This window comes from Pristiophorus japonicus, chromosome 6 (genome assembly GCF_044704955.1).
Source record: "Pristiophorus japonicus isolate sPriJap1 chromosome 6, sPriJap1.hap1, whole genome shotgun sequence".
NCBI lineage: Eukaryota > Metazoa > Chordata > Chondrichthyes > Pristiophoridae > Pristiophorus > Pristiophorus japonicus.
Window position 1 is genome coordinate 223,612,235 of NC_091982.1, and position 26,530 is coordinate 223,638,764.

The 26,530-nt window shown below is 45.6% G+C and overlaps 1 protein-coding gene across 1 annotated transcript; it reads right to left on the reverse strand.

Annotated features, from left to right (window-relative positions):
• Nucleotides 1-3,016: 3,016 nt before the first annotated feature.
• Nucleotides 3,017-25,884, reverse strand: LOC139266259 (G-protein coupled receptor 35-like). The gene is made up of 3 exons (XM_070884089.1): nt 25,763-25,884; nt 25,077-25,219; nt 3,017-3,915 (listed from the first exon to the last, which is right to left on the reverse strand). The coding sequence occupies exons 1-3, from the start codon at nt 25,882-25,884 to the stop codon at nt 3,017-3,019; spliced, it is 1,164 nt and encodes a 387-aa protein (XP_070740190.1).
• Between the last annotated feature and the right edge of the window lie 646 nt (nt 25,885-26,530).

Sequence of the window (26,530 nt, forward strand, 5' to 3'; positions counted from 1 at the left end):
AAGATCAAATATGATTTTCGTCAACAGAAACATAGCTAGTTCATTTTACATTTCTAGGAGGTGTGGATTAGAAATGTTTCTGTTTTTCTCTTAGTGCGTCACAAAAATCATGTTTCCAAACTAGGGTGCCCAGATCCCTGGAAGTCTGTGGGATCATCAGAACTCTCTGTTTCTGTATTTATAAACTCACTATCAAGCTTCTTCTGTTGCTTCTTACTAACTATAGATTAAACTGTATTTTGGACGTTATGGGCAGAAGTGTGTCAGTATTTACAGGTGGTCCCTCGGAAGGAGACAGTTTTTACAGGTGACCTCTGGGAGGGAGTCGGTATTAACAGGAGGTCGCTGGGAGGGTGTTAGTATTTACAGGTGGTCCCTGGAGTGTGTCAGTATTTACAGGAGGTCGCTGGGAGGGTGTCAGTATTTACAGGTGGTCCCTGGGAGGGTGTCAATATTTACAGGTGGTCCTTGAAGTATGTCAGTCTTAACAGGAGGTCGCTGGGAGGGTGTCAGTATTAACAGGAGGTTCCAGGGAGTGTGTCAGTATTTACAGGTGGTTCCTGGGAGGGTGTCAGTATTTACAGGTGGTTCCTGGGAGTGTGTCAGTATTTACAGGTGGTTCCTGGGAGGGTGTCAGTATTAACAGGAGGTCACTGGGAGGGTGTCAGTATTAACAGGAGGTCACTGGGAAGGTGTCAGTATTAACAGGAGGTTCCTGGGAGTGTGTCAGTATTTACAGGTGGTTCCTGGGAGGGTGTCAGTATTAACAGGAGGTCACTGGGAGGGTGTCAGTATTAACAGGAGGTTCCAGGGAGTGTGTCAGTATTTACAGGTGGTTCCTGGGAGGGTGTCAGTATTTACAGATGGTTCCTGGGAGGGTGTCAGTATTAACAGGAGGTCACTGGGAGGGTGTCAGTATTAACAGGAGGTTCCTGGGAGTGTGTCAGTATTTACAGGTGGTTCCTGGAAGGGTGTCAGTATTTACAGGTGGTCCTTGAAGTGTGTCAATATTTACAGGTGGTCCTTGGAGTGTGTCAGTATTTACAGGTGGTCCTTGGAGTGTGTCAGTATTTACAGGTGGTCCCTGGGAGTGTGTCAGTATTTACAGGTGGTCCTTGGAGTGTGTCAGTATTTACAGGTGATCCTTGGAGTGTGTCAGTATTTACAGGTGGTCCCTGGGAGGGTGTCAGTTTGTACAGGGGGTTCTTTGGAGGGTGACAGTATCGGCAGAGGTGTCCCAACCACAAATGTTTAAAAACCTTTGATTTAAGCATCCAATTATGTCTTCGGAGAGGCCATTATGCTCACCTTTTAGGAATTGATCAGTAAGTCTGTGAATGTTGCTAACTTTGGTCTTTGGAATTCCAATTAGTATATCTTTATCTCTGTCAACAAGTAGGTCATTTTACAATGTCAGTTAGCATAGGGGGCACAAACAGAATTCAGTTAGTCATGGATGAGATGAGTTTGGAGAGTTCAGGAGGCAGAACATAGAGAGAGAAAGTGGGGTCATGGCTAGAGAGGGAGAGGTATGGGAATATTTAGGGTGAACGGGAAAAGGGGGATTGTGGATGGCCTCGATCTTAGTGTCAGACATTGATGCATATGAAGAAATCATCATACTTCTGGAAAACATAATTTGAGCTGATGAGCAAAATCTAATTTTAGGAACCCTTCTAGTTTTGCCACTTCCTGCACAAGTATAGCAATCTATTTTTCAGTTTTGCATAGTAAGATAGCGCCTCTTACTACACTCTACATCAGATAAGTTCAGAATTGAGTTCATAGCCTGTCGACCTCATCATATTTGGTCATGGATGGTAACGTCTGTAATAACAACTTATGATGTTTATCAACACGTAGCAATTTAGACATATTGGCTAGAAATTGGCTCATGCCGGCAGGGGCTGAGCTGGGCGCAGGGAACAATCTGAGGATCTCCTGATATTGGGCATTGGGCTGTGTCAGCCGTGGCTCAGTGGTTGCACTCTTGCCTCGGAGTCAAAAAGTTGTGGTGCAAGCCCCATTCCAGAGACTTGAGCACCTGATCTAGGCTGACACTTCAGTGCAGTACTAAGGGAGTGCTGCAATGTTAGAGGTACCATCTTTCAGATAAGATGTTAAACCTCTCAGGTGGACATAAAAATACCATGACACTATCTTGAAGAGCAGGGGCGTTCTCCCCGGTATCCTGGACAATATTTATCCTCAACCAGCATCCCTGAAACAGATTATCTGGTCATTATCATATTGTTGTTTATGGCACCCTGCTGTGTGAAAAAGTACTTAATCGGTTGTAAAGCACTTTGGGGCGTCCTGATGTCATACAAGGCACTATACAGTATTTCTTTTTTGAATCAGACTGCATTTACATGACACCAGTGAGCTACAGATGCCTGCTGGCAGTCCCCAGGCAGCTTGCTGGTGAAGAGGTTTTCAATTTTGTTGCTGGCAGCAGCTCTCGGATAGGTCCTGGGAGAGGGGGGCAAGCGGTCAGGAGGGAAGGGATGACCAAGAGATGGAGGGAGTAGAACAGGAGAGGGGTGAAGCAATGAGGAGTGAGGTAGTGGGGCATGCAGGGGCCGGCAACGGTCTTCAGGATGTCTGTGGAGCCAGGAAGAGCACTCCTGCACCCGTGGCTGCCTACAGCAGTCCCTTTACGGATCATGGGTTGGGCCTCATATAAGCTTTGCTTTCTTGAAAACAGGAGCAGAAATAAATATTTGCCATTGACTTGTCAATCTTTATTTTGTGCGCACAGTCATTTTGGCAATCCTGGAAAGTAATTGACAAAGATATTTTATACCTAAGATTTTACATATTTGCCTTTATTACTAATTGCCTCACAAAATCAAAGTTGTATTACAAAAAGAATGCTACAAATAAAATTGGATATGTAGCAGTGCAGTTGAACTGCTAGGGTGTTGATTTTCAAGTGCAAAAATGATCATTACAGTAAATAAGCAGGACAGAGGTGTTCCAACTTGATTGCCAGTTGACAGATGGTTTAAATGTTTTAATTTGTATTACTTTGCTTTTGCTTCCCTTTTCTTTCCCAGAACTCTTTAATAACAAAATAATAATAAACTGCATCTAGACAACAGTTTGCTTTTGCCAAGCACAAAGAAATTTGATAAACCTTATGTACAGGTATCCAGTACTTCTCTGATATCAAACATCTTTGTATTAAAGTTTCCAGCAGCATTGATACATGACAAGGCGTAAAACAGAGAAAGAAAATTAATACATTTGAAATAATGATTTTCACAGATTTATTTCTAAAATCATTCTCTGCCTTTTCAGGTCCACTTGTTCGGAGGAGTCTGATCATTTGAATGGAGCACAAAACCATGATAAATGCAGAAATTAAAAATACCATTTGGGAAAATAAAATGATATCCATATTCCATATAGGAGGCTGGGAGAAGCATATTGATAAAATCCGTTGAACATAAATGCGCCTACTTTCTATGCCGAGAATAATCCAAATGACAATGCATATGACCACAGTTTTCTTTGGCGATCTGATTGTTCTTGCTAGGAAAGGATATCTTATGGCAATATACCGATCCATGCAGATGCATGTTATTAGCAGGATACTTGCATATGTGTTCACATAGTATAGAAATTCCAAAAGCTTGCAGAATGTCCAACCAAGTCGCCATCCCTCTCCAACATAGTTGGCATAGACTTTGAAAGGCAGGGAGAGTAACACAGAAATGTCTGAAATTATTAAGTTGATCATGTAAATCGTAGAAGCCGTCCACTTCTTTATCTTAAAGCACAACATCCACAATATAGCTGAATTAATGATCAGTCCCAGAATAAACATTGGTGAATACACTACAAGTTGAAACAAATGTATGTCGTTGCTCGTGTCGTTCACTGTATTGTTGCTCGAAAAGCATTTGCTTGCTGAAAGGGACAGAGAGATAATATTATAATGCTGCCTTTATACTGTATCTTAAATGCCACTGTTGTGCTAGGACAATGCAGAACAGCTAGCTGGTAATTGTTACAATTTTGGCGCACTCCCAATACTTTTTCTCATGCCCAACACAAAGATCTACATCCACAGGCAAGCCTATGAACCAAACCTTTATGCGTAAAGTAATCAGAGATCACAGCCTACAGGGTGAACAAGGAACTATTGCACTGATGAGGTATTGACTGAAATTAATACAAAATATGATATATAGTAGATCACTCCATTCAACATTATGACCGATTGTATAGCTCAGGCTAAAATCGAGGTTTATTGAGTAACATTAAAAAGTAAGGTATTTAATTAGATTACAGAACTTTACTCATTGCACAATTTCTGTTTTAAAACAATACAACATCAAAAGTTGGGCCTGTTTTCTGTAATCTTATTTTTTTATTCAGATGAATATCAAAGAAGGGTAGTTTATACAAAAAATCAGATATTCATAACTCATTTGTTTCTCCAAGCAGCTGAGATTTGCTGAAAATTCTTGATATGGAGCCCTAGTTTACCCGCTCTCTCTTTGTCCAAATTGGGATAGAGGTATCCTTCAAATTAAATATTATCCTGGGAAGTGATTTCAATCAAACTGCCTAACAGATTTTTACGATGTATAACTTATCATCAATGATAATAGTGGTCATTTGTGATATTTTTTAGTCAATGGTTTTTGTCAGCGTCATTCTCCTTTGATGTGACATTAATACATTGATCAGGACATGTTTTTTCCCTGATACAGAGAAGCAGACTGACCACCTTTGCTAAGAAAAAGGAGACATTAGTTTCTAACAATACAACCAATCTATGAATTCCTATCAAGAAATTGTAAGAATTTGTGCTAATTCCATGATCCTGTGCAATGTTGCAGCCCTATTTCCAATTTGTGCTGATAGCATGGGATTGCAGCATTAACCCTTTAAAGTCTAGTGTGATTTGATATCAGGTTTCCAATCCATCACAGGCTAGTATTGAGAAAAATTAGAATACCTAAAATAGCTGATTTGGCATCATTTTGATGCAAAGCCTTTCTTCAACTAACTTTCTGTTCCCTTAAACAGAGCTGACTGTCTTATATCAGCATAATTGGAGCTGGCAAGACAGATTATATATAGTCACTGGTAATCAGAAGCCAGTAAGCAATGTATAATGCATGCATTTCACAGATGCACAGAGTTGTCATCACCTACTGCATAAAGGCAATGCAATTAGTGACTTGCTGCTCAACTGTTGGCCAATCAGTAGATCAGTAGACAACGTTTTGACCCACTGGGCTTCCTTCTAATTTTCTACCACAATACCTCAATGCCCCTCTAACAAAGTGGTCTATCAAAGACTACATTTACTCCATATCTACAACATCATGGAATGATGCACAATTGCTTTTTAAAGTATTGCTGAGATACTTACAAGTTTGGTTCATTTTTGTTCAACACTTGTAACTCGCATGATAACTACTCACTTCCACTTTGAAGATTGCTACCAAGCCTTACTGTCCAACTGCTTCGTAAAATATGCTGGATGATTCTGTTATTGACGATTGCTAAACCTGGGGTTAAGTGCTCTCAGATCATGATTAGGTTTTTCCTGTATACTATGCAATATTTCTCTGCGCCTTTCCTGTAAATGATTGGTTACTTGCTTGTATATGTTCTTAAATTCATCAACAGCAAGGAGACATTATGAAATTGCTGATTTTTTTCCCCAAAACTTTGACAATAAAAGTTATAGGGACTTCTAAACTGCCACAATACAGTTGTAGTCCCTCAAAAAAGTCAATTTCCTAAGCTATGAAAAATCAAATGAAATTAAAAACCTTGTACAGATCAACCTATTGCCTTGCAGCAGTGACATTAAACTCTGTAGGCTGGAAATCATTGTTGACAACATTAGCAAGAAAACATTTAAAGGGAAAAATTTGGTATCTTAGCACCTCCCGTTAGCATCAGCAGATGGCAGCAGCAAATGGTGCTAATGGGGTGCTAGAGCATTATCGCCAGAGCAAGGCAAATCCAACACCGCATGCCAAGTCCCGCCACCAACCCCGCAGCATCACCGTTAAGTTATCGTCAGAAGCATCAATGCGAGGTGGATCATGACATCAGCAATGTGCAACGCTCACAGACTGCCTGATCTGTGAAATTGATTGACGCCACCTACCTTAACGCCTGGAAGGTGGAAAGGTATGTGGTGTCAGTGGGAAGCTGTTCAACCTTCGCCGTCTCCAGGCCAGGTCCAAGACCACTCCAAACTCTGTCATCGAGCTACAGTACGCGGATGCCGCCTGCATCTGTGCACACACAGAGGCTGAACTCCAGGACGTAGTCGACGTATTTACCGAGGCGTATGAAAGCATGGGCCTTACGCTAAACATTAGTAAGACAAAGGTCCTCCACCAGCCTGTCCTCGCCGCACAGCACTGCCCCCCAGACATCAAGATCCACAGCGTGGCCCTGGACAACATGGACCACTTCCCCTATCTTGGGAGCCTCCTATCAACAAGAGCAGGCATTGACGATGAGATCCAACACCGCCTCCAGTGCGCCAGTGCAGCCTTCAGCCGCCTGCGAAAAAGTGTTTGAAGACCGGTCCCTCAAAACTGTCACCAAGCTCATGGTCTACAGCGCGGTAATAATACCCACCCTCCTGTATGGCTCAGAGACATGGACCATGTACAGTAGACACCTCAAGTCGCTGGAGAAATACCACCAGCGCTGTCTCCGCAGGATCCTACAAATCCCCTGGGAGGACAGACGCACAAACATTAGCGTCCTCATCCAGGCCAACACCCCCAGCATTGAAGCACTGACCACACTTGATCAGCTCCGCTGGACAGGCCACATAGTTCGCATGCCAGACACGAGATTCCCAAAGCAAGCGGTCTACTCGGAACTCGTCCACGGCAAACGAGCCAAAGGCGGGCAGAGGAAACGTTACAAAGACATCCTCTAAGCCTCCCTGATAAAGTGCGACATCCCCACTGACACCTGGGAGTCTTTAGCCATAGTGGAGGAAGTGCATTCGGGAGGGCGCTGAGCTCCTCGAGTATCATTGCCGAGAGCATGTAGAAATTAAGCACAGGCAGCGGAAGGAGCGTGCGGCAAACCAGACTCCCTGCCTACCCTTTTCCTCAATGACTATCTGTCTCACCTGTGACAGAGACTTTGGTTCTCGTATTGGACTGTACAGCCACCTAAGAACTCATGCTAAGAGTGGAAGCAAATCTTCCTCAGTTCCGAGGTACTGCTTATGATGATGATAGCGCCTGGAGGAAACAGCGACAGGGAAAGCTGGCATGAAGCACCAGGAAGCCAGCACCAGTGACGTTATTTAAAGGGATCATCAGTAATGAGTCGCTGCTGTCAGGTTTGTGGAGTTTCAATGCTTTCTTGTCAGTTTCATATAGTGCAACTGTCTCATTCTGTAATTTCAAGGTTATATAGTATCAGGAGTGTTGTGGCAATGAAAAAATAGCTACATTTATTCATTAAAAAAAATCAAACTGCTATAGTTGTTTACATTAATGGGGGCTGTACTGACAGTTGACCTCGCCCTCCAGGATCTACGGCGAAGAGTTCGGAGGCAGCGAGAAAGACTGGAACATGTGCCCAGAGGAAAGAGAAGGGCCATCAGGGATCTCACCAAGGAGAGCTGTTACATCCACTCATATATCGTTCTCCTACATCCAATTAAGCGAGGAGCAGTGTATTAGAAGGCTCTGCATCACCAAGCAGGTGGTCTCAGAAATCTGCCACCTCCTGCAACCAGCCCTCGAGCCTGAGACCAGGGCGACCTCAGCTCCCCCAGTGACAACCAAGGTCACCATTGCCATCAAGTTCTTTGCCAGTGGATCCTTCCAATCTGCAACAGGAGACATAGCTAATATCTTACAGTTTGTCATCCATTGCTACATCCAAGGTCACAAAGGCTCTCTACATTAGGAGAAGGGACTACATTTCCTTCCCATCACAAGAGAGAAGCAGGACAAGGGTGCATGTGGCTTTGTTAGGATAGCAGGATTCCCCATGGTGCATGGCACCATTGACTGCACCCAGGTGGCTTTGCGGGCACCGCATAGCAATCCTGAGTCAATGCCCACTATCCTGGCTTTCATGTTTGTAACTACAATGTAACATCACTGTATTGTTGTATACACTCAACTTAGATGCACCTTGACGACAGGGGGTGAACTTGTGGGAGGCACTCCTTACCTGATCACACAGGTATATAAAGGGAGGTCGCACGCAGAGTCCTGTAATAAAGAGCTAAGGTCACAGAGTGGCCTTGTCCCTGGAATGTGCCTCGTGTGGTTTCATGCTGTAGAGTAAGGACTTTACATTGGCGACGAGAAACGGGAATTCACGACCCACGAGAATGGCCACCGTTAGCACATAGGAATGGTACTGTGTTGGGGAAGACTGGGACGATTTTGTCAAGAGGCTTCAGCAAAGCTTTGTTACTAAAGACTGGCTGGGGGATGCAACGGCCGACAAGCGACGGGCTCATCTCCTGACCAGCTGCGAGCCAAAGACTTATGCGCTCATGAAGGACTTACTGGCACCCGAAAAGCTGTTGGACAAAACCTTTGAAGAGCTCAGCAAATTAATCAGGGAGCACCTCAAACCGGCGAGCAGCATACACATGGCTCGACACAGATTCTACACCCACCAATGCCGTGAAGGACAGAGCATACCGGACTTTATAGCGGACCTCCGGCGTTTGGCCAGCCTCTGTAAGTTCACAGACGCCTGCAGGGGGGAGATGCTAAGGGACTTCTTTATCGAGGGTATCGGTCTTGCGGGAATTTTTCGCAAGTTAATTGAGACCAAGGACTTGACATTGGAAGCGGAAGCGTCATTAGTTCAAACTTTCACGGTGGGGGAGGAAGAGACGAAAATGATTTACGCGCGCAATTCTGCCTCTAACGTGGCGATGGATCAAGGAGTCAACATCATAAATGCTATTCAGAGCCCCGCAGGCAGGCAGGGGCAGTCTGACATTTACCAGGCAGCAATAGACCCCAGAACAGGACCTCAACAGAGACAATGGCAGGCTGAACGGACATTCACGCCATCACAGTGGACAATGCGGCCCGGGATGGGGCCATTGACACCCACTAATAGGGTACTTAAGAGCAGTCAAAGGGACAGTCAGTGCAGAATTACTGGCCATAGTCCCTTTGTTCCCAACAATGGAAACTTTAACTCATGCTGGAGGTGTGGGGGAAAACACTCAGCCAGATCTTGCAGATTCCAACAGTTTGTCTGCAGAAACTGCAATCTCAGAGGCCATTTAGCTCAAATATGCAGAAAACCTGCAATCAGACTAATATATGACGCAGATGGACCAGAAGAGGGTTCTGTGAGGCAGGATGACTTTTGGGGCAAATCGATGGACGGCGAGGTTCAGCGGGTCCATGCGGCGAATATTCACAGTTCATACACCAAAACGCCACCAATGGTGATGAGGGTTTTGTTGAACAGTATCCCTGTACGCATGGAGCTGGACACTGGGGCCAGCCAGTCACTCATGGGCATTCAGCAATTTGAGAAGCTATGGCCACTCAAAGCCAGTAGACCCAAATTAGAACATATTGAGACACAATTACGGACTTACACCAAAGAAATCATTCCGGTGCTAGGCAGTGCAATGATGGCTGTCACACACAATGGGTTAGTGAACCGGCTGCCACTCTGGATTGTCCCGGGCAATGGTCCCGCACTGTTGGGGAGGAGCTGGTTCGCTGAGATGAACTGGAAATGGGGGGATGTTCATGCAATGTCCTCGGTGGAGTGAAGTTCGTGCTCACAAGTCCTACAACAATTCGAGTCACTATTCCAACCGGGCGTCGGGACTTTCAAAGGCACTAAAGTAGTGATACACATCACCCCGGATGCCAGGCCAGTGCACCATAAAGACAGAGCAGTGCCCTTTGTGATGCGGGAAAAAATTAAGGGCAAATTGGACCGGCTGTTGCAAGAGGGCATCATCTCGACTGTTGAATTCAGCGACTGGACGAGCCCCATCGTTCCCGTTCTAAAAGTGGATGGCTGTCAGGATCTGTGGCGACTACAAGGCCACCATCAATCGGGTGTCCCTACAAGACCAATACCCGCTCCCAAGAGCAGAGGACCTCTTCGCCACGCTGGCAGGCGGCAAGCTGTTCACTAAGTTGGACCTCACTTCAGGCTATATGACCCAGGAACTTGCCGACGAATCCAAACTACTGACCACCATCACCACGCACAAGGGACTGTTTGCGTATAACAAATGTCCGTTTGGCATTCGATCAGCGACCACAATTTTTCAACATAACATGGAAAGCCTGCTTAAATCCATTCCAGGAACGATCGTATTCCATGACGACATCCTCATCACGGGACGAGCCACCGAGGAACACCTCCACAACCTGGAGGAAGTGCTACGCCGACTGGACCGGTTAGGCCGGCGACTCAAGAAGTCTAAATGCATGTTCTTAGCTCCTGAGGTTGAGTTTTTGGGCAGGAGGGTTGCTGCAGATGGGATTCGGTCCACCGAATCCAAAACAGAGGCGATTCGACGAGCACCCAGGCCCTGCAACACATCGGAGCTGCTTTCATTCCTGGGACTGTTGAACTATTTCGGGAACTTTCTGCCGAACTTGAGCATGTTGTTGGAGCTGCTACATGTGCTCCTGCGTAAGGGTTGCGATTGGTTTTGGAGGGGACTGTCAGGAACGGGCTTTTGATCGGGCATGAAATCTACTTTGTTCAAACAAGTTGTTGACCCTGTGCGACCACTGTAAACGTTTAGTTCTGACTTGTGATGCATCGTCCTATGGGGTTGGGTGCATGTTGCAGCAGGGTAATGCTGAGGGTCAGCTACAACCTGTGGCTTATGCCTCCAGGTCGCTCTCTCAAGCAGAACGTGGATATGGCAGGGTCGAGAAGGAAGCGCTTGCCTGTGTCTATGGTGAAAAAAAATGCATCAATACCTCTTCGGTCGGAAGTTTGAATTAGAGACGGACCACAAGCCACTCACATCCCTGTTTTCAGACAGCAAGGCTGTCAATGCCAATGCATCAGCTCGCATACAGCGGTGGGCTCTCACACTAGCTGCTTATGACTACTCCATCCGGCACTGGCCCGGCACTGAAAACTGCGCTGACGCGCTCAGCAGGCTCCCTCTGGCCACCACCGAGGGGGCAGCTGAGCAAAGCGCTGAGATGGTCATGGCTGTCGATGCCTTTGACAGTGCAGGCTCCCCCATCACAGCCCGCCAAATCAAAATCTGGACCGACAGAGATCCCCTCCTATCCTTGATTAAGAAATGTGTCCTGACTGGGGATTGGGCACCCGCACACGGAGCATGCCCTGTGGAGGTCAGACCATTCCACAGGCGGATGGATGAGCTCTCCATCCAAGCCGACTGCCTACTAAGGGGCAGCCGGGTAGTCATGCCCCAGAAGGGCAGGGAGGCATTCATCAGGGAACTCCACAGCGAGCACCCAGCATTGTGATGATGAAGGCCATTGCCCGGTCACACGTTTGGTGGCCTGGAATTGATTCAGACCTGGAAAAGTGTGTTCGCAGGTGCACACATGTGCCCAGCTGGGTAATGCCCCCAGGGAGGACCCGCTCAGCCCGTGGCCCTGGCCCACCAAGCCATGGTCATGCATTCACGTTGGGGAAGATGCTCCTCATTGTAGTAGATGCGTACTCGAAATGGATCGAGTGCATCATCCTGAATTCATGCACGTCATATACCACCATGGAAAGCCTACGTGCGATCTTTGCAACCCATGGCTTGCCGGACATCCTGGTTAGTGATAATGGCCCGTGTTTCACGAGCTATGAATTCCGGGAGTTTATGTCGGGCAATGGCATCAACCACGTCTTGACTGCGCCGTTCAAGCCGGCCTCCAATGGTCAGGCGGATTGGGCAGTCCAAATCATTAAGCAAGGTATGCTCAGGATTCAAGGACCCTCTCTACAATGTCGCCTATCGCGTCTCCTGCTGGCCTATAGATCCCGCCCGCACTCGCTCACGGGGGTCCCGCCCGCAGAGCTACTCATGAAATGGACACTCAAAACTCGGTTGTCCCTCATCCACCCAGTCCTGACCGACATAGTTGAGGGCAAGCGCAAGTCACAAAACGAGTACCATGACCGTAATTCAAGGGAGAGATGTATAGAAATAAATGATCCTGTATTCGTTCTCAATCACGCCATGGGGCCCAAATGGCTTGAGGGTACTGTAATTGGCAAAGAGGGGAATAGGGTCATCGTGGTAAAACTCAACAATGGCCAGATATGCCGTAAGCATCTGGACCAAGTAAAAAAATGGTTCAGCATGGACACGGAGGAACCTGAAGAAGACCATCAGATGGAGCTCACACTACTGCCAGCGAACATGCAACAAGAGCAATCAGAAGAATGCACAGTCCCTGAGGTCAGCCCGGACAGGCCGGAATCACCACAGGTGACAGACACTCACGTCAGTGTCCAATAACCAGAGCCCCAACTGCGGCGCTCCACGAGGGAGTGTAGACCACCTGAAAGACTAAATCTATGATCCCAGTAAGACTTTGGGCGGGGGGGGGAGGTGATGTCATGTTTGTAACTACAATGTAACACCACTGTATTACTGTATACACTCAACTTAGATGCACACCTTGACCACAAGGGATGAACTTGTGGGAGACACTCCTTACCTGATCACACAGGTCCCACGCAGGGTCATCACTTCTGGAGTCCTGTAATAAAGGGTTAAGGTCACAGAGTGGCCTTGTCCCTGGAATGTGCCTCGTGTGGTTTCATGCTGTACAGTAAGGACTTTACACTGGCAGCAACCACGATGCCGTCATCCTGCGCCAGACCTGTGTGCCAGCACTCTTCCGGCCACCATGCCAAGCTCATGGCTGGCTGCTTGTAGACAAGAGCTATCCACTTTTCATCTGACTCATGACTACCCTTGGTAACCCCAACACTCCTGTCCAGTTCTTATATAATGAGAGCTATTCTGCCCTCAGGGACATCATTGAGCAATCCATCAGCCTGCTGAAGCAACAGTTCCGCTGCCTTGACTGCTCGGAGGAGCCCTCCAGTACTCGGCTGAGCAGAGTTTGCATTGCGTGGTGGTCTGCTGCATGCTCCACAACTTGGCCATCATGAGGGCGCAGCCCTTGCCATTAGGGATTGCGGGACTACCTCAGGAAGAGGAGGAGGAGGAGGAGGACAAGGAGGAAGAATACAAAGAGGATAAGGAACAGGAGCGAGGGAGGAGGCAGCTACTTAATCTGCCTTCTGAAAGGGCGTTCCATGACCGCCACATCAGACTGCGGTTCGAATTAAACCCCAGATCCCCATTGCTCACCACATCCCTATCATTCCATCCCTATCGCAGGCCATATCACAGCGCAAAGCTGAAATGAGACACACCACAAGGGAACACAAACTGAATTAATAAATTTATCAACAATCACTGAACACATATTTACAACAGAAGTATTAACTATTCATCCTTGTGCAATCCTTTAGTGCCTCTCTTTACTGTGCCTTTGCCTACTATAGTGCTCCTACGAAGTGTTGGCCCAGTGGCTGCAGCAGGCTTGGTGGAAGACTGCAGGGTGACCATGAGGAGACTTCAGATGGCCTTGCAGGATGCCCTCGACTAGCTCTGGACCTGGGAGGCCCGGCTGTCGACTGCATCACCTCAGCATGGACGGCAGTAGTCTGGGCTGGCTGGATGACAGGCAGCAACAAGAGCAATGGTGGAGTGGCAGTGGTGGGATCAGGAATGCTGTCATCCTGAGAGAGGACAGCACTGACCCACTGCCACTCCTCTGGGACAACACCTCAGCATCACTAGCAATCTGCTAAAGCACAGATTGCTGGCCTGCTGTGAAACTGAAAGCTCCAGTCGAAGTTGGTAGACCCAGCCATGATGGTAGCAGTCCGAGCTTGCGTGGCCTCAAGCTGAGACTGCATGAGAGCAGGTTGAGATTGGATTCCACCAAGCATAGACTCCATTACAGCACTAAGACATTGTGTCGCTTTCACCTGTGCTGCAATGGAAACTACCAGATTGCCCATTAAACATGGCATCAAGTCTGGGCCGTGGCACGGTCTCTCTGGGAGTTTATAATCATGGAAACATAGAAATTTACAGCATGGAAGGGGGCCATTTTGGGCCATCGTATCCACACCAGCTAACCAAGAGCTCTCCAGCCTAATCCCACTTTCCAGCTCTTGGTCATCCTGTAGGTTATGGCACTTTAAGTGCATAACCAAGTATTTTTTAAATGTGGTGAGGATTTCTGCCTCTACCACCCTTTCAGCCAATGAGTTCCAGACCCTCACTACCCTCTGGGTGAAGAAATTTTCCCTCATATCTCCTCTAAATCTCCCCCCATTTACTTTAAATCTATGTTTCCTGATTGTTGACCCCTCTGCCAAGGTAAACAAGGCCTTCCTATCCACTCTATCCAGGCCCCTCATAATTTTATACACCTCAATTAGGTCTCCCCTCAGCCTCCTCTGTCCAAAGAAAACAGACCCAACATCTCCAATCTTTCCTCATAGCCAAAATTCTACAGTCCAGGAAACTTTCTTTTAAATCTCATCTGCAGCCTTTCCAGTGCAATCACTATATCCTGCAATGTGATGACCAGAACTGCACACATTACTCCAGCTGTGGCCTAACCAGTGTTTCATACTGTTCAAGCTCTTGTATTCCATACCTCGACTAATATGCCTTCTTAACCACCTTATCAACCTGGCCTGCTACCTTCAGGGATCTGTGGACCTGCACTCCAAGGTCCCTTTGTTCCTCTACACTTTTCAGTATCATACCATTTAATGTACATTCCCTTGCCTTGTTGGACCTCCCCAGATGCATTACCTCACACTTATCTGGATTGAATTCCATTTGCCACTGTTCCGCCCACCTGACCAGTTCATTGATATCTTCCTGCAGTCTACAGCTTTCTTCTTCATTATAAACCACAGAACCTATTTTAGTGTCATCTACAAACTTCTTAATCATACCCCCAACATTCAAGTCCAAGTTATTGATATATACCACAAAAAGCACGGGACCCAGCACTGAGCCCTGTGGAACCCCACTGGAAACAGCCTTCCAGTCACAAAAACACCAATCAGCCATTACCCTTTGCTTCCTGCCTCTGAGCCAATTTTGAATCCAACTTGCCACTTTGCCTTGGATCTCATGGGCTATTACTTTCATGCCAAGTGGGACCTTATCAAAAGCTTTGCTAAAAGCCATATAAACTGCGTCATTAGTACTGCCCTCATCGACCCTCCTGGGTATCTCCTTGAAAAATTTAATCAAGTTAGTCAGAAATGACCTTCTCTTAACAAATCCTTGCTGACTCTCCTTCATTAATCCAAGTCTTTCCAAATTAAGATTTATCCTGTCCCTCGGAATTTTTTCTGATAATTTTCCCACCACCAAGGTTAGGCTGACTGGCCTGTAATTACTCGGTCTATCCCTTTCTCCATTTTTAAACAAAGGTACAACATTAGCAGCCTTCCAGTCCTCTGGCACCACACTTATTGCCAGAGAAGATTGGAAAATGATGATCAGAGCCTCTGCTATTTCCTCATTTGCTTCTCTTAACAGCTGGGGATGCATTTCATCTGGGCCTGGGGAATTATCCACTTTCAAAGCTGCTAAGCCCCTTAATACTTCCTCTCTCACTACGTTTATCTCGGCTAATATTTCACGCTCCTCCTCTCTCAATGCAAAGTCTGCATCACTCCTCTCTTTTGTGAAAACAGATGCAAAGTATTCATTAAGAACCATACCCACATCTTCTGCCTCCACACACAGATTTCCTTTATGGTCTCTAATAGGCCCTACTCTTTCGTTAGTTATCCTCTTGCTCTTAATGTATTTATAAAACATCTTTGGGTTTTCCCTGATTTTACTTGCCAACATTCTTTCATGCTCTCTCTTTGCTTTCTTAGATCTTTTTTAATTGCCCCCCTGCACTTCTTATACTCCTCTAGAGTCTCTACAGCATTGAGTTCTCGGTATCTATCATAAGCTTCCCTTTTTTTCTTTATCGTACTCTATTTGTCCCTTGACATCCAGGGGGCTCTGGATTTGTTAGCTCAACCCTTTTATTTTTAAGGGAACAAACTTGCTCTGTACCTTCAGGATCTCCTCCTTGAATGCCTCCCATTGCTCTGTCACTGATTTACCATGAAATAGCCATTTCCAGTACACTGTGGCCAAATCCCATCTCAGCAAAATTGGCTTAACCCCAATTGAGAACATTTACTCCTGGTCCACCTTTGTCCTTTTCCATAACTGCTGAATTATGATCTCCCACTGATACCCCTTCCACCTGCCCCTCTTAATCCCCAAAACCAGATCCAGAACACCCCCACCCTTATTGGACTTGTTACATACTGGCTAAAGAAATTCTCCAGAATGCTTTTTAGGAATTCTGCACCCTCTGTACCTTTCACATTAATTTTCCCAGTTAATATTAGGGTAGTTGAAATCCCCTACTATTACAGCTCTATAGTTTTTGCACTTCGCAGCAATTTTCCCACATATTTGCTCTCCTTGCTCCCTCTGACTATTTGGGGGTCGATAGTACACTCCCAGTAGTGTGATCATCCCTTTTTTGTTCTTCAGTTCAACTTGTTAGCGTTAGTGTTTTCTTAGAAGAATCACTCAACACTCAGAGTCGGTTCCAATGCTGATGCGGCTTTTATTACGCTCAGCGGGGAGGAAAAACTCAGGACCGTATCCAGGTTTCTCTCCACAGAACAAAGGGTTACATGCACCTTTATATGTTTCACAACAGTTACAAAACAGTTTACTACAGCTACACAGCCCATCACGGCTGGACACAAGCCAATCACAACGATTATAGATTACATATAGGTTCTTTTAACCCAATAGAATTCCCCTTATGTCTCAGGAACCATGTGTTCGTCTTTTGTCAGCTTGGGCTCATTGATATAGGTTCTCTCACTAGTTCTTTCTTCTTGGAGAAATAATTGGTTTATAACCTTTTTTACAGGAGATGGGTTCTCTTATCTCTTTCTTCCTGGGGAATTAATTGGTTTATGGCCTTGAATACGGGAGATGGGTTCTCTCCTCATTATTCTTATCCTGCATCCAAGGCATTCCTATAGTGGGCCTCACAGGGTTATTGCTCGGTCATTGAACATTCAACAGTTCACAGCTTGACTACCTGATTTCCCATCATGCCTGGGCAGCCATTTTATGTGTGGCCACTTTAAACTTATATGCGTTTAGATATATCTAGCAGGTGCCTAATGCCTAGTATTCTGGTATATTCTAAAGGTGCCTACCTCCTACAACAACTCCCCCTTTCGGTAAAGGGACTAGTCCTAGTCCCCTTTTAACCGACCATTCGACCTTTATTAGATTTCGTGCACGGCCCGGTACTCCCTGCCTCAACGTGCTGGCCAGTCACGCGGTTTCAGGAGTCCCGGTTGCTTAAATCGAATTGACAAAGGCCAAATCCTCCTGCCCCCTTATAAAACAGGCTTGTTTAGTATCCGGGGAACGGTGATTTGTCCGTCTTCGTTGTGCGTGGTGTCTGCATGCCTGGCAGGCCATTACGCCCCATGTTATTGCTAAGATCAATTGTATCCCGACCAGTATATGTGAAATTATTCGAATCCATGGGTGGATGTTCACATTTATTCCCCAGTCCCAGACCTTTCTCCACCAACTCTGACTTTGTAAGTCTACCTCGGTATCCTCTTCCAGTACTTTGATTTTAGTTTGTAGTTGGTGGTATGGCTTTACGGATTGACCCACTCTGAGCTTCAACTCTCGTAATACTTCGGTTAAATGTGGGATAGGGACCTGCTCTGGCTCATCATAATCCTGTAAATGATCATGGAGCTGATCGGTTACCTCGATAACTTCGGACTTCCGGCGCCTAACCTGGGTGATATGCGCTTGCCCGATCGCGACAGGTCGTAGTGGTGTAAAGCAAAAGTTTGGCTGCGGTATAGGGCACTGCAGGTCATTATACCGGTATGAACGCTCTGTGGTAGAGACGCAGTATCTTCCCCTCCCTCCGTAGCCTGCCCTCGCGAAGTGCTTGTGTGCGGGCACTATTTCTAGTACACACCCGTCGGTTCGGTTAAACCCGCACTCGTCTCGCTCCCCTCTGCCCACCGGGTGAGGACATACTGTGATTTCCCCCTTTTGCTTGCAATCTGCTAGGGAAATCCCGGTAAGTATGTTGTTTCGACGAACGGCAGAGGTGGTGGTCAGGTAGTAGCGTATGGAGACATTTTCCCGTATTATTCCGATATTCTCTCGTTGGTATAGGGGAACGGCCCTGAGTCCGGCATGACTATAGGGATCATCAGGACTGTCCCTATCCCGGTAGTCCTACCCATCTGGCAATCTGGAATTGCTGGGTATACTCTGGTCAGTCCCTTCAGAGTACAATTATCCAGTGTCCCCCTTTGGTTAGCCAACTGAGCTAAATCTTCCTGTTCTCTATCAATGAGGTGATTGATGGTTCTGGCGTGAGCTTCCAGGACTGAGATGCCATCCAGCTGGATTTTGGCACCCTCCTTTCCTAGGTTGGCTTGGTCTTCCTGGTTTTGCTCCACCCTCTCCAATAACCCCTTCATCACCCCTCTAAGCTGTTCCACCCTCTCATTTAATCCTTGTATGTCTATCGAGTTCACTACGGAGGTCCCTGCATTGAAAACGGTAGCAACATCATTAACTATTTCCCTCTTCATCCTGGGGGCTAACCCCTGTCCCCGGAACCTACTGGCACCCATTGCATCGGCAGCCTGCTGCATTACAACTTTACTTAATACATTGTACATCTTCCTTGACTGTTCTGTACAGTATTCCGGCATCTGGATGCCTGAAATATTGATCAGAACAGGCACAATTTCATGTTTAACATTATCATACAACAGTTCCCCCTCGTTGTACATTACAATCCCATTCTCTGGTCCCTTCGTAGTTATGGGGCAAGGCAGTTCCTCGGGCAATGTAGTGATTCTTATGGGGCGCGGTGTCGGAGGGGGTGAGAAACATACATACAATGATATTGCAGCCGCCCCCGCCTCCTCGTAATACCCACACAGCCCCATTCCCTTCTTGCGGATGACTGATTGCTGGGATTGTCCCGGAGGCGCGCAAATTATGCCGAAAGTACATTCATCAGGCCCTTTGACATCCCTCCGTTTAATGCATCTGCTCTTTATACCCGTGGAGCACTGTACACATACTCTTATTCTTATTAGGATTCTTATTAGGATTCACTTGTAACCATGCATTAAAATAAGTCCTGTCCTTGCTCCAGTCCTTGGCTGCTGGGATGCACATTCCGTCCGTTAAATTAAACAAGACTCCATAGTTCATATAGTTGTTTATTTCCAGCGTGCTCTGCTGTCCGTCGGTGTTGCCCAGGGTACGTGCATGTCGCAGGGCTATCCATATTACGAGTAGCGCCGTTCGTATTCCCATTCCGGTAAGTATTATCTGTAATTTTAAACAGACGGCCTGGTCGTCACCAGGGGTTAAGTTTTTTGCTCTACGAGTGTCCCTGTCACCCTGCAAAATCAGAAGCAAAAGGTTATAATCGAACCATTTCGAGCTGAATCTGTAGGGCGTGCGCCCGTGTCTTTACCCACTTAAATATTACCCAAACTCCTATGACCAAGGCCAAAGCTATTCCTCCGAACATCGCTGTCTGCTTTACCGTTAGGTTGGGTTTGTGGACTACACCTACCCACCGTGGGGTACATTGGCTCTATTGCCAGAGGTGATGGTGCTGTGGCTGCGCACTGCACTATCCGTCTAGTCCTGTTATCTCTTCCAGCCTGTTTATCTTAGCTTTTAACTCTTCAATTTGTTTTACTGAATATCTATTTCTTTATTGTATCAGGCAAGTATTATTACATAAGCTAGTTCTGTTTTTATTTTTGTTTCCTCTGTTAGGTGAGTCTTTTTTTTCCTATTAAGAAATCCAAATTAATAATGTTCAGTATAAAACGGCTGTCAATGGAAAGGGTTAACTCCTTTCCAGGTTTGTAAGAAGACCTGATGTCATTACGTGACTTCACGTAATCATCTGAAAAAAAAGTCTTTGTGCCTTCAAAACTGGCTTCGAAATTAGGAATCCGTTAAAAACAGCATAAATCATTAGAGTAAACTCCAATGTTTTCTTAACTTCTAATTCAAGTACTTGCCAAAGAATTTTTTTTTAAATTGTTTTAAAACAAGACCACACATACAATAGCAATTTTGTTTACTGAAATTCAATTCTGTTTTTTTTTATTTCTCTCTTTCTCCTCGTTATCTTCAAAACCCTCCTGCTTGTTTAGACTGTTCGGGACATTTTTGATAAACACTGTCCATTTTGGAAATCTTTTCAAACTGCATTGAAACTTTTTCATAATTGAAAATTCGAATCCATGTAGAGTGTTTTTTACTTATTCCAATTTTTTTTTCTCTTCTAATTAAACCAATATCTTTTTCACAGCAAACATCAACTAGTATTTAGTAAGTTATGTCTTTTTCCATTTAGTCCGTTACATCTTTTTTTCCTTTCTTCAAATTAGGTTTTGTATTTTACACGGAGGGTTCGTAACTCCATAAAGTCGTTAATTTAAAATCATTTGTTTACTTTCAAAGTGGCGTCTTTATCTCTTCTTTTTCTCCATAACTGGAATGGAGTCCAGCTTTGAGAGTTTGAGTGCTGCCTTTCGTTATCTCAAAATGCTCCAGTTTCAAAGTCGTTACTAAAGCTTGCTGTTTTTTAACATTTTCCAAAAGTTCCTTTTACACCTTCGCAGATAGCTCGCCACTTGCCCAGGAGTTTGACCTGATCAAATTTAATTTAATCTTTTTCTTTTTTTTTTAAATCCACCTCAGTATTTCCTGTGCCTTCTCTGAATATCTCAAAATCCCAATTCAAACTTTGTAATTTCAATCTTTATTTAAAACTTTTTTTTTTAGAAGCTCTTTTTTTTTAAAGCATTCTTTATCTCATTCCGAGACTAAATTTATGTCTTTCAACCCAATCAATCATTGCATGTTTTCTTTCGGCAAGTAAGTGAGCATGTCAAATAAATATTTTGCTTAACAAACCTATTCTTTATTTGTTTATTTTCCTAGCTCCGTAACTTATCATCCGAATAAATCCACACCTGCGTTTCTAACTTAAATGTCTTAAAACTTCCCACATACAGGACAACATTACAAAGGGTTAAAAAAAGACTTTCACTCTGTTTCTAAAATAAACAGACACTTGCATTCCTCTTCCAACCAGGCTTTCGGAACATTCATTCTGCAGTCAAAAATCACACAGACACTTCTCACTCAACGATCAGACATTTACAACAGTCTCTCTTCTTGTTTTGGCCGGCTCTATTTTTGGATCCATGACCTTTCAGGGAATTCGTAGTTTTATCTAAATAATTCCTCACATAACTAATTCCTGAGGATTCCACCCTGCTTTAATCATTTTTTCAATTAGCTTCTTTTGTTTTTCCGCCAGGTGGCGGGTAAGCGACCCTTCTGGTCCCCACTCGAGTTTACTTGTTTTCATGGCCATTCCTGGGTAGGACTAGTACCGTTAGGAATCTACTCTCAGAGGTCCGCTTTCTTTCTAGCGCGACTTGTAGTAAACTGTCTCTTGGCTACTGTCAGGTCACAAGTTCTGCTGTTACACAAACTTATACAATTCTTAAAAACGCGTTTAAGCAATTCCCGCAGTGCTCTTCGTATCCTTAACGACTACCTACCACCGCTCAGACCGTTGGTCCGACCCTGTTCACAGGTTTGGATTCCGTTAGCCGCTGTACACCGCTTGGTTCTACCCCGGGGTATTTCAAATTACACTACTGGGTCCGGAAGATGTCTCTCAGTATCACGATCCCACGGTCTAAGTGTGTTCCCTATGCCTACTTGGTTCCTGGCTGTCACGTGGGACAAAAGTCCTCTTAATTCAGGCTCAGGCTAGGCGTTTGAGAAATTAGACCGTCTCCTCATGTCGATCAACCAGCTTCCACCTTCCGCACCCTTTATACTTAAAAATTGTTTTTTATACTCACCCGGGTTTTTTCCAAGGGCGTCCAGCGACTCCGGGAAATCCCGTCGACTACGCCATTGTTAGCGTTAGTGTTTTCTTAGAAGAATCACTCAACACTCAGAGTCGGTTCCAATGCTGATGCGGCTTTTATTACGCTCAGCGGGGAGGAAAAACTCAGGACCGTATCCAGGTTTCTCTCCACAGAACAAAGGGTTACATGCACCTTTATATGTTTCACAACAGTTACAAAACAGTTTACTACAGCTACACAGCCCATCACGGCTGGACGCAAGCCAATCACAATGATTATAGATTACATATAGGTTCTTTTAACCCAATAGAATTCCCCTTATGTCTCAGGAACCATGTGTTCGTCTTTTGTCAGCTTGGGCTGATTGATATAGGTTCTCTCACTAGTTCTTTCTTCTTGGAGAAATAATTGGTTTATAACCTTGTTTACAGGAGATGGGTTCTCTTATCTCTTTCTTCCTGGGGAATTGATTGGTTTATGGCCTTGAATACGGGAGATGGGTTCTCTCCTCATTATTCTTATCCTGCATCCAAGGCATTCCTATAGTGGGCCTCACAGGGTTATTGCTCGGTCATTGAACATTCAACAGTTCACAGCTTGACTACCTGATTTCCCATCATGCCTGGGCAGCCATTTTATGTGTGGCCACTTTAAACTTATATGCGTTTAGATATATCTAGCAGGTGCCTAATGCCTAGTATTCTGGTATATTCTAAAGGTGCCTACCTCCTACAACAAACTCATATGGCCTTGTTTGATGATCCCTCTAACATATCATCCTTCTCACAGCTGCAATTGTTTCTTTAATTAATACTGCAACCTTCCCCCCTCCTTTTTTACCCACCTCTCTATCCCGTCTGAAAACTCTGTAACCACGAATGTTGAGCTGCCATACCTGCCATTCTTTCAGCCATATCTCAGTAATAACTATAATATCGTACTCCCTTGCTAATCTTGCTCTCAGCTCATCTGCCTTATTTGCTATACTCCTTGCATTGAAGTATATATAAGTTAGTGGTGCCAAACTCCCCTGTTGTCTATTTTCCAGCCCTGTCTTCCAAATTCACTTTCTACTATTCTGCTGCCCAATTCCAGCTTTGCTTCTCTCCCCACTGAATCTATTCTCCAGTTCCCATCCCCTTGCCAAGCTAGTTTAAACCCTCCCCAACAGCACTAGCAAACCCTCCCACGAGGATGCTGGTCCCGGCTCTGTTGTACAGGTCCCACCTCCCCAGAAACGGTCCCAATGCCTCAGGAATCTAAAGCCCTCCCACCTGCACCATCTCTCCAGCCACACATTCATCTTCTATATCCTTCTATTTCTGTACTCACTGGCACATGGCGCCAGCAGTAATCCGGAGATTACTTCCTTTGAGGTCCTGTTTTTTAATCTCTCTCCTAGCTCCTTAAACTCTGCCTACAGGACTTCATCTCTCTTTCTACCTATGTCATTGCTCCCGATATGGACCACAACCTCTGGCTCTTCACCCTCTCCCCCCAGATTGTTTTGCAGTCGCTCGGTGACATTCTTGACCCTGGCACCAGGGAGGCAACATACCATCCTGGAGTCACGTCTGCGGCTACATAAACGCCTGTTTGCTCCCCTGGCTATTGAATCCCCTCCCACTATTGTTCTTCCATTTTTCTTCCTCACATCCTGTACAGCTGAACCACCCATGGTGCCGTGGACATGGCTCTGGCTGCACTCCCTAGAGGCAACATCACCCTCACCAATACTTAGAGCAGAATACTGGTTGGAGAGCGAAATGGACTCAGGGGACTCCTGCACTACCTGCCTGGTCCTCTTCTGGTGGTCAACCATTCCCCCTCTAGACTGGAAATGATGGGCACCATGGTGTGTGCTGAGGCTTGTGCAATATTGGAGGTGGACTCCTCTACGCTCCTTATCATTGCTGAGAGGCTCTTGGACACCCTTGCCATTGCACGTATCATCTCCATGTGCATGCTCATCACCCTTCTTCTAAATGCCTCCCCATCGAAATCCTCACCTGAGTCCTATGTGGAACTCGCACGCGAACTGGTCCTCCGGGGAGCTGGCCCCCGAGCTACCCTTTCCCCCTGGGCTTGATGCAGCCCACTCATCCCCGGGGCCACATTCTGTGCAGATCTATACTAACCTTTAAAAAAACACATGGTGCCAGTATCTGAGCTGATGCCTGCAGGTGAGAAATGTAGTGACACGGTGTGTTCTTCCTCCTCTTTTCTCGCCTTGCTCTCTATGGTGCCCTCAGGGACAGGCTGCTAATTATCTGAAAGCATAAAGGTACAAGATTGGGGTTCAGGGGAGGGGAAGGGTGCAGGAAGGGAGAAATGCATGTATACAGCATGATTAGTTGGAAAGAGTGAAACGATTGTGGGGTGAGGGGAAAGTGTGAAGCGAGAAGAAGGAGTCGGGATGAACATGCCGTTGTTGTCCCGAAGTGGTCAACGTCACCGGTGGCCACGGCGCCCATCACCTACCACCCAATAATTTGCAGCACTCTATTCTTCCATGCAGATAGTGGTTAGGTGTCAGCTTGTCCTCCGCCTGTGTGTCCCTGTTCCCTCCTGTTGCGAGTCACCTTGGCCAACAAGAGAAAGGATAGTCTGTGAGCGAGTGTGGAGCAATGTGCTTGGGTGATGTGCCTGTCATAGTTGAATAGCTCTCATTGTGTGCAAAGTGTGAGATGTGGGTGTGAGTGTCAGTAGGTAGAGATTGTGGGTGGGTGAATGCTGGGGGTGTGGTACGTTGGGCAGTGTGTGAAGAATGTGGTACAGATTGTGGTATGTAGCATTTGTTGAAGCATTCACCCATCCGAGTGAGATAGTTACATTTCTTCCTGCACTGTGTGTGGGGCCTGGGGACCACAGCGCTGCCCGAGATGTGCTGTGCTACCTCCTTCCACATGGTGCAGAAGACTTGCAGCGAGGGCCTCCTGCCACTTGCCGGGTAGAGCACCGTCTTCCATCTCTCCACAGCGAAAACCAATATCTCCAACGCTTGATCGCAGAATCTGTGGGCTCTCTCCCTGGGGTGTGGATCTGCCATGAGTACAGTTGCTTCAGTCCTCCGGCTCCTTCTCCTTGATCTGCTGCTGCTTGCTGAGGTAGCTGCACAGCCAGCAGTGCTGGGACTGAGGTTCTGCAACATAAGTGAACCTCCCCTTTAGGAACTGAAAAAAGCCTGTGGCAATCATGACTTGCGATTAGACTGCACCTGATGTTGGTCCACCCTTTGAATATAATGCCAATGAGCTTGGGCTTAAAGATTTGAATTAGGACTCCAATCATTTCCTTAAGCAGTAAGCACGAATTTTGCGTGCAGCCTAAAGCATTGGCGTCTGGCACTAATTTTACATTTCTATTTTTACTGAAAGAATTTCTACTATAATGAATTTCTAGTCTTTGTTTGTATGACACTTCTTGATCATTCTAGCAGAGGTACTAATCTACTAATGCCTGCATTAAAATAACAGGCAAGGAACTGTCAAACCAATCTGTTAAATGTTTGTCTGCTAATATCAGCAACAGTAATTTATAGGTTAATTCAATTGTTTTCAAATCAAATTGTGCATTTCAGTTATGGAATCCTACAACCAGTAGAAATATAGGGCTAAACTTTTGGGGTTTTATCATTCAATTACTGCCCGATTTAGTGCCCGTTTTATCGTTTTTAAGGCCTTACTGCCCGTTTTTAGATCCATATGCAAATTCTTGCTCGTACATCGTCTGATTACCGCTGGCGATTTTTTTCGAGTTCAAATCATCGCCGGCGATTATTCCAGCCGCCCGCCCAGTAGATGGCATCAATTTTCCCTCATGAATGTCGTGCACCGTCCGTTTACCGCCCGCAAGATCACCCAGCGCTACTTTCAAAATTGTTTTTTTTAAATCGCCCAGAATACCACCCGCTATGAACATTGCTATGTAAAGGGTGCACTTAAGTGCCCCGGACCCAGCAATGTGGATGCCATTTTGTAATCGGAGCTGTAGCTGTGTTAAATTGCAGGTGAAACTTCAATCATTTTTTTTAGCATTTTATTGTTGTTTTTGAGGAATACTTTTAATTTCAAGGGTTTATAAAAATATCTTCTTTAATTTGAGGCGAGATCAATGAAATTTGATTCATTTTAGAACAATTTTCAGTAAATTTACCTTTAAAAAAATGGGGCCTATAATTTCTCTACCAATGCTAGCTAATAATTACATGCTGCAGAGTGAATCTGGAAGAAGGTTTATTGAAGAGCATTATGTGCCCATTCAAAGAGGTGACAGACTGCTGAGGAGGAGAAGACCTTACCCACAATGCATTTACAGGGATAAGCGATCATAACTGGACTTTTCTGAGAACATGTGCGTTAGAAGGCTGCGCTTCCGAAAGGAGCTTGTCAGTGAGATATGCCACCTAATTAAGGAAAACCTGCAGCCTACCAGCACCATCAGGACCGCTCTG

What these genes read in the sequence shown, in the direction of transcription:
- LOC139266259 (XM_070884089.1), bottom strand. Translation starts at nt 25,884, where the DNA reads ATGCCATCTACTGGGCGGGCGGCTGGAATAATCGCCGGCGATGATTTG. An exon ending in TATGGATCTAAAAACGGGCA is followed by an intron (nt 25,220 to 25,762) that starts GTAAGGCCTTAA and finishes CTTATGTTGCAG; the next exon opens with AACCTCAGTCCCAGCACTGC. An exon ending in CACAGATTCTGCGATCAAGC is followed by an intron (nt 3,916 to 25,076) that starts GTTGGAGATATT and finishes TGTCCCTTTCAG; the next exon opens with CAAGCAAATGCTTTTCGAGC.